Here is a 7,970-nt window from a genome sequence, read left to right as displayed (position 1 = left end):
GAACGACGGTCTCGGTCCGATTCCGGTGCCGCTCAAGCTCAAGGCGTACGTCGCGCCGTCGAGCTGGGCACTCCCGAGCAACTGCGACCGCGGCTGACTACACATTAATCTATGAATCAAACAGTATCACTCAGCTCGTGTTGCGTTTGTAATTGTGTTGCCGTCGGATGTGACCAGAGCATGTGGATGCTTTGCTGCGTTGTTGAGTCTGTATATCGCGAGATGGAACGCATATATTGACGAGGACTAGGGTTTTTCTTGTAGAGCTTCGGCGCGGGGCGACACTATCAGGGATTTGATGACCTTGCGCGGCGTCCCCACAGGCATCAAGTGCTTGGAGCTCTCGATCTGGTGCTTGGTCGCGTCGCTGAGGACGTTGGTTTTCCCAAAGCTTTCGAGCGCCTGGCGATAGTGAGCGATAAATGTCCAGTCCTTGGCCGTGATGGCACTCGCGAGATTGGTCACATAAAAGTCCTCGAGCTGCGCAACGATCTTGAGGGTTTCGGGGGCCGCCTCCCCGTGCATGCATTTGGCGCCCGCCACGCACTCGAGCAGCATCATCTCGGCAGCTGGCAAGTTTTTGGTCTGCGTATAGCACTCGGCAAGGCTGCACTTGCGCTGGAGGACGTCGTTGGTGGGCGACCCGACGCGGCGGCCCTGAAGCTCGACATACTCGGCAAGAAGAGGCTGGGCAGCGGCAAAGTCCTTTTGCTTTTCAAAGAGCCATCCGAGCTCCCGTATCGTGTGGATGAGGCTCGGATGGTCGGGTGGCAGCACATCGCGGCGGCGTGCCAAACACGGCACGAGAAGCGACGTGGCCTCGACGAGCTTTCCCTGGCGATCATACAGAATGGCAAGGTTGCTCATGGACGTGAGCGTCTGAGGATGGCAAGCCCCCATCACGTTGGTGTTGGCGGCCACACACTTCAAGTAGAGCTTCTCGGCGTCGTCCAACTTGGCAGCGTCTTTGAGAAGTGCGGCGAGGTTGTTCATGGCCGAGAGTGTCTGGGGATGTGTGTCGCCCAGCACGCGCTGGCAGGCGCCAAGGCACTGCGTATACAGCGTCTCGGCCACCTCCAACTTTCGCTGGTGGTAATACGTAGCCGCAAGGTTGTTCATCGTGGCCAGTGTACTCGGGTGGTCGGGCCCAAGGATGCGCTCGCTGTCGCTAAGGCACTGTGCGTACAAAACCTCGGCCGACGCATAGTCATGCAGCGCGCTCTTGTTGACTGCCACGTTGTTTCTCAGTATCAGCGTGTTGGGGTTGTCGTGGCCGACGCTGGCGATGCTCGCTGCCAAGCAGCGCTCGTAGAGCGGCGCCGCGAGCTCATACTTGCCTTGGGCTTGGTACAAGCTCGCGAGGTTGCCCATCGTGACCATCGTGCTTTGGTGGGCATCCCCGAGCGTCCGCCTCCGATTGGTCAAGCACGATTCAAAAAGCGCTTCCGCATCGCCGTACTGCCCGAGGCACTGGTGTGTCGCCGCGAGCGTGTCGAGCACGAGAAGTGCTGTTGGCGATTCTTCCTGCCCCGTGCGCTTACTCACGTCGTGGCACTGCCGTAAGAGCGTCGCCGCGATGGCGTACTTGCCTTGGGCCTTGTACGTGCGCGCGAGATGTGCTTGGGCCGACAGCGTTTCCGGGTGGTCGCCGCCGAGCAGCGTGAGGCGCGCAGACACGCACGCGTCAAACGCAGCTTCGGCGAGGTCGTACTTGCCTTGCACGTGGTACAACGAGCCAAGCTTGAAGCGCCAATTCGACCGCCCGAGCGTCTGCGGCGTCGCGTCCACTTTGGCCAAGAGCGTGCTTGTCATCCAGTTTTCAAACACGCGAAACACCATTGTGTCCATGTCTCGAAAGCCGATCGTACTGTGAATCGTGGCGACGATCTGCGCCTTGTCGCTAGGGTCGTACGACTCGGACGCTTCGCTCTTGACGTGCCCGAGCATGTCAAAGAACGACTCGACGCTCGCGTGCGCAGTGAACCGGTTGGTCTCGGCCTCCGTCATGGCCACGTCAAAGTGGCTGCGCGATGCGACGGCCACGTACACTTCGTAGACGCACCACGCGCGCGTGAGCGGAATCGGCCGGTCCCACGGCAGCAGTACCATGACGACGCGCTGGATCGCGCCAATCGCAGACGAAATGATCCGCGTCAGGCTCGCAAAGTCCGTGTTGGCGTGCTGTGAGTTGCAAAAGAGGTCGAGCCACACGACCGCGTCGGCGCTTGGCTTGTCGCTGAAGAAGACGTGGAGGCTCTCGACGACGTCGACAAAGAGGTACGGCCACGCGTGCGAGACGTAGTAGCGCGCGGGGAGGACGTCCGCATGGGCTACCGTGAGCTGGTCCACGAGTGAGAGCTGCGACGAGGCCGTGAGCGGCTGGAGAAACTGCAAGTTGACGTCGCGCGTCGTTAGCGTCGCAAAGACGTCAAACCCGCCGTGCGACTCGATGAAATCGTCCAAGAACGAGAGCGTGACGCCCAGCGGCGCCACCATGCTACCTGCGCTTAAATAGACTCTTGGTTTCGCAGACGAAAGTGAAGGTCGGCGCGACGTTACATAGTGTGCACGCTACACCGTGCCGGAAGGGAATTCGCATTAAACTAGAAGATTCTATAACCTTTTAGACTTCCAGCACAGTGTTGATAAACGCGTTTGGCCGTAAATGTCCATAGACCGGCGGATGTTAACGCTGCGCTCTTTGTAGAAAAAGTCTACGCGCAATGCGTTCACTTCAAGGTTGGACGACCGCTCTGTTGTATCCAGAAGGATTATAACTAAAGTCTATTGGCTCGAAACCGTCGCTCGGCTCAACGACTTCAGGCTTGGACGATGGAGCCGCCTCGGAAGAAGCACCCGGCCAAGATTGCAGCCATCCACCCCGTCAACTTGTCGTCACCCGAGGCCATCGATCTCCCATCAACGCTGCAGCAGTTTGCAGGTAGGACCGCCGTCGAATCGCTCAATCTCTCTCAACTGGCACATAGAGTTACTCGATGCGGCGCACCACGAGTACAACTGTGGCAAGTACACGGAGGGCATTCGCATCTGCGAACACTTGTATGCGGCCGACGCGTCGCGCACCGACAACCTCTTGCTGCTCGGCGCGCTCCACTTTCAAGTGCGGAATTTCTCCGAGTCGATTTTTTACAACCAGCAGTGCATCCGCATCGAGCCGCATTTCGCCGAGGCCTTTGGCAACCTCGGAAACGCGCTCAAGGAGATTGGCGACATGAACGGCGCCGTCCAATTCTACTTGCGCGCGATCAAACTCAACCCGCGCTTCGCCGACGTTTACAACAATCTCGCGTCGAGTTATATGCAAATGGGCGCGACGCGCGAGGCCATCGAGACGTACAAGATGGCGCTGGTGCTAGACCCGTGCCTCGTTGATGCGCACTCGAACCTCGGCAACCTCTACAAGGCGCAGGGCCTCGTGGAAGACGCTACCGAGTGCTACACGAACGCAATTCGCGTGAAACCCAACTTTGCCATTGCGTGGAGCAACCTCGCGGGGCTTCTCAAAGACGACGGGCAGCTCGACAAGGCCATTGCACACTACAAGGAAGCCATTCGGTACATCTTATTTCTAGTCATGGTGGCTAAACATGAGCGGTGCAGGCTCGCCCCGGACTTTGCTGACGCCTACAGCAACCTTGGCAATGCACTCAAAGAAAGCGGTCAGCCCACCGAAGCGATCGAGGCGTACAAGACGGCGATTGCGCTGCGCCCAGAGTTTGCCATTGCTCATGGTACGAGTCGAATATTTTTGTATTTTATTCTTTAATTTTTGGAAATTATGCATGTGGACTGTAGGCAACCTCGCAAGCAGCTACTTTGACGCAAATCAAATCGAGCTTGCCATTTCGACGTACCGAACCGCGATCCAGCTCGAGCCCAACTACCCCGATGCGTACAACAACCTCGGCAACGCACTGCGCGACATTGGGCAGCTCGAGCAAGCAGTGCGTCCTTCGTATGAAGATGTGCCTTTTGGAAGAGCATTTGCGTTGATAGATTAGCTGCTATCGGACAGCGTTGCGGCTCAAACCCGACCACCCTTTTGCGTACAACAACCTTGGAAACGCGCTCAAAGACAAGGGCATGATCAAGGAGGCCATTCACTGCTACATGACGGCGGTTCGTCTCATGCCTCGCTTTGCCGCCGCCCACAGCAACCTCGGAAGGTATTGGAATCTACAGAAACACTCGATACAAACGCGGTGGGTGCTAGCATTTTGAAGGAGCAGGGCAAGGTCGAACAAGCTCTAGCGCACTACCAGGAGGCCATCACGATCGACCCAACGTTCGCCGACGCCTTCAGCAACATGGGCAACGCCTACAAAGGTGCGGAAGGCTGCACGCCACAGAAGAGGACACTGGCGTAGAGCTGTTGCGGTTGGAGGAAGCCATCACGTGCTACAGCACTGCGATTCGTCTCAAACCGGCGTTTGCCGACACGTACAGCAACCTGGCGGTCGCGTACAAGGACGGCGGGCGGCTCGAAGAAGCGCTCACGTGCTTTCGCAAGGTTGGTATCATTTTAGTTCGGAAATGTAGCATTTTTCTTTGTAGGCACTGAGCTTGCGGCCGGAATTTCCCGAAGCGTTGGCCAACTATGTACACTCGCTCGCGATTGTGTGTGACTGGCGGTCGCGCTCCGAGGTACGTCAAGTGTCGCAACTAGAGTTTGTTGAGGTCCAAGGGCCAATCATTTTGTAGGACATGAAGAAAATTCTGGTCCTTCTCGAGCGCCAAATGAGTGTTGACACCAACTTGCCGGCGGTCCAGCCGTTCCATGCGCTCATCTACGCGTTGCCGCCGACCCGATCGCTGGAAATCGCCAAACGGTCTCCAAAATTCAAAAACGCATCTTCTAAGGCTATAAATTAGGTTTGCTCAGCGCGCCAAACTCAACGTGTCGCTTGTCGACATGGCCAACGTCCGGTACCGTGCCAAGCGCTCGGACGAGCGGCTCAAAATTGGGTAATTAATTATACCACCGCGTCAACAATATTTCTTATATATTTCTTATATGCTTAGCTATGTCTGCGCCAACTTTGGCAACCACCCGACGGCGCATCTCATGGCCTCAGTCTTTGGCCTGCACGACACATCGCGATTCGAAGTGACTTGCTATGCGACGTCCATCTCGGACCAATCGCAGTGGCGTCGGCGCATCGAAACCGACGCCGAGCATTTCAAGGACATTAGCGCCATGGCCAACGGCGACGCAGCCCATCTGATCCACAATGACGGCATCCACATTCTCATCGACTTGAACGGCTACACCAAAGGTACTATCCAAGTATCCAACTGCACGATCCAACACGCAATGGATTGTTTTATTGCTAGGTGCCCGCACGGAGATTTTCGCGTTGCGACCGGCTCCTCTCCAAATGGCCTACTTGGGCTTTCCAGCGTCGCTGGGCGCCGATTACATTCAGTACCTCGTGGCCGACAAGGTGGTCGTGCCCCCTGGTGATGCTGCCACTGGGTTTGTCGAGAAAATGATCTACCTCCCGCACTCGTTCGTCGTCAACGACCATAAACAAGCGTACCAGAGCGTTCTGGACATTGAGACGTGCCCGACGCGCGGCCAGTACGAAGTGCCCGAAGACAAATTCGTGTTTTGCAACTTTAGCCAGCTCTATAAGCTGGACCCTGTTACGTTTACGAGCTGGATGCACATTCTCAAGCGCGTGCCCAACTCGATTCTGTGGCTTCTGCGCTACCACGGCGACGGTACTCTCGTTTGCCTAGACACCGCCCTAAACTACGCCTAGACCTGGCCGAGACCAACCTCAAGGCCGAGGCTAAAGCCCACGGAATTCGCGAGTCGCGACTCCACTTTACGGACGTCGTGCCCAAGGAAGAGCACCTTCGCCGCGGGTAGAATGACTTGTTTTCCGTGTATGAGGACGCTGATGCGTGCAGGTACTTGGCCGATCTCTTCTTGGACACGCCGACGTACAATGCGCAAACCGTCGGCTGCGATATTCTCTGGAGCGGTACGGCAGCCGACACGACCAGAGTCGATGGAATCGCAGCGTAGGCACGCCCATGATCACGCTCGAAGGCGGGCACATGGCTGGCCGCGTCGCCTCGAGCCTCCTTCAAGCCGTCGACTTGCCTGAGCTCATCACCAAGACCATTGAAGAGTACTTATGTGTTAGTGTAGATCCAACGAAGTAGACGTTGGGGATAGGTACGAAGAATTGGCCGTCGCACTGGCCTTGGACATGGACAAACTCTGGGAAATTCGCAAAAAACTCGAAGAAACACGCACCACGTGTCCGCTGTTTGACACACAACGCTGGGTAGAGCGTCATATTGGTGATGATGAAACGTGGAGTCGCTGGCGTAGGTGCGCAACTGGGAGAGCGGGCTTCTCTTGGCGTGGGATGCGCACGAATCGGGCTCGTCTGGCGACCACATTGACGTCCCCGACATTGTCGAGCTCACGTCCACGCCCTGATGCAATTTGTAAAGCAATAGCACGGCGTAAATGTCCTAATGTACATATATGTGACTTTGATCTGCAGCTTTGCGGCTTTCTACAGGTAATTTTTACATCCAGCGTAGTTTTTGGCAGAAACCACGAATCCATTGACTCGTAGTCTAATGTTACCCCTTCTAGTCCAGCGTTATAAGTACTGGGAGCAAGCTGCCACTTTGTCACAGTGAAAGGGACATTTTTGAAAAATCTAGGGTTTGGGTTGGGATACCAAAGGAACAAGTCTCAGACATTGTCATTGCGGTCCCATGTCACTAGTCTATTGTATAACCCTTTACACAACTAAACATGCTACTGCTCCACCACTTTGTACTACTCCTCTTGGCTAGCTGCGTGAACAGCCCCTGGTATCGTTATAAAACCTCTCGTAATACATGATAGGATCAAAAATATCACATTAGACAGGTAAATACCGGATACAATTGTGGTCATCCGGTTGGCATTCACTTGCCACGTGGTCTCAATTTTGCGATTCCGCGGCCGAGACCGACGACGCTACGATGATGAAGATGGTCGAGCAGCAGGTGGAAGAGGTCCGACGCCTCAACAAGAACAAGCGGCAGCTCACGCATCAGGCGCTCAACCTCATCATGGTCATCACGAGCGCGCTCATGATCTGGCGCGGCCTCATGGGCTGGACGCTTGGCGAGTCGCCGATCGTCGTCGTGCTCAGTGGCAGCATGGAGCCGGCTTTCCAGCGCGGTGACATCCTCTTCCTCGACAACAACAAGCCCAACCTCGACATTGGCGACATTGTCGTCTTCAAGATCAAGGACCGGGACATCCCGATCGTCCATCGCGTGCTCAAAGTCCATACGCGCAAGTCGGACGGCGTCGACTTTTACTTGACCAAGGGCGACAACAACAACGTCGACGACCGTGGGCTCTACGCGCCGGGCCAGCTCTGGCTGCAGCGCGGCGATATCGTTGGCATTGCGCGCGCCTCGATCCCGTACGTGGGCATGGCAACCATCCTCATGAACGACTACCCGGCCCTCAAGATCCTCGCCGTCGGCCTCATGGCCATCATGGCCTTTACACAGCGAGAATAGAGCGACGACTTGATGTACTCTATATGGCAACGGTCCTACGTGCGAGCTCCTCGTTTGATTGGATATATACGGTGGAGTCGACCCTGCGGTATGCAGCCACGGTGTTGCATGTCGAAGCGCTTAGAGCTACGTTGCCTCGACGCTAATTCAGCTAGACGCACGAAGCTGCTGTGTAGGTGTGTCGTTGGCGCCAAGCGTCCATGCATCTTCTCGTACCGCGCTGCACCTTGAAGCGCACCGCAGAGTGCAATACTGCGGCTTCTGAGCTAATTGTTACGAGTCCATCACCGAGGTACGTATGCATTACCGAGCATGTTGGATAGCCGCGGGCTGTATCCAACTGCTAGTACCATCCAACCGAATGATGGGATCTCATCACGTTTGTGGGACACAACCCACCT

The 7,970-nt window shown here is 56.1% G+C and overlaps 3 protein-coding genes across 4 annotated transcripts; 2 read left to right on the top strand and 1 right to left on the bottom strand.

The window, feature by feature from the left end:
• Nucleotides 1–213: 213 nt before the first annotated feature.
• SDRG_16916 (hypothetical protein) lies at nucleotides 214–2,530 on the bottom strand. The gene has a single exon (XM_008623141.1). The coding sequence runs from the start codon at nucleotides 2,494–2,496 to the stop codon at nucleotides 247–249; it is 2,250 nt and encodes a 749-aa protein (XP_008621363.1). The 5' UTR covers nucleotides 2,497–2,530; the 3' UTR covers nucleotides 214–246.
• Nucleotides 2,531–2,791: 261 nt separating this feature from the next.
• On the top strand, nucleotides 2,792–6,544 carry SDRG_16915. 2 transcript variants are annotated; one of them, XM_008623139.1, is made up of 17 exons: nucleotides 2,792–2,941; nucleotides 2,988–3,576; nucleotides 3,622–3,752; nucleotides 3,817–3,965; nucleotides 4,018–4,187; nucleotides 4,235–4,347; nucleotides 4,389–4,531; nucleotides 4,576–4,665; nucleotides 4,723–4,850; nucleotides 4,894–4,986; nucleotides 5,044–5,297; nucleotides 5,356–5,745; nucleotides 5,787–5,892; nucleotides 5,938–6,011; nucleotides 6,056–6,161; nucleotides 6,209–6,320; nucleotides 6,368–6,544. In XM_008623139.1, the coding sequence occupies exons 1-17, from the start codon at nucleotides 2,833–2,835 to the stop codon at nucleotides 6,476–6,478; spliced, it is 2,868 nt and encodes a 955-aa protein (XP_008621361.1). In that variant the 5' UTR covers nucleotides 2,792–2,832; the 3' UTR covers nucleotides 6,479–6,544. The 2 variants fall into 2 exon arrangements, with proteins under 2 accessions (XP_008621361.1, XP_008621362.1); XM_008623140.1 differs by having other exon boundaries at nucleotides 6,056–6,320.
• Nucleotides 6,545–6,928: 384 nt separating this feature from the next.
• Nucleotides 6,929–7,711, top strand: SDRG_16914 (signal peptidase I). The gene has a single exon (XM_008623138.1). It carries the CDS (start codon nucleotides 7,018–7,020, stop codon nucleotides 7,567–7,569), a length of 552 nt encoding a protein of 183 aa, XP_008621360.1. The 5' UTR covers nucleotides 6,929–7,017; the 3' UTR covers nucleotides 7,570–7,711.
• The last annotated feature ends 259 nt before the right edge of the window (nucleotides 7,712–7,970 follow it).

This window comes from Saprolegnia diclina, assembly GCF_000281045.1.
Source record: "Saprolegnia diclina VS20 unplaced genomic scaffold supercont1.162, whole genome shotgun sequence".
Taxonomy (NCBI): domain Eukaryota; phylum Oomycota; class Saprolegniomycetes; order Saprolegniales; family Saprolegniaceae; genus Saprolegnia; species Saprolegnia diclina.
The sequence above is the reverse complement of the archived record's forward strand: the minus strand, read 5'-3'. Positions and strand labels throughout refer to the sequence as shown.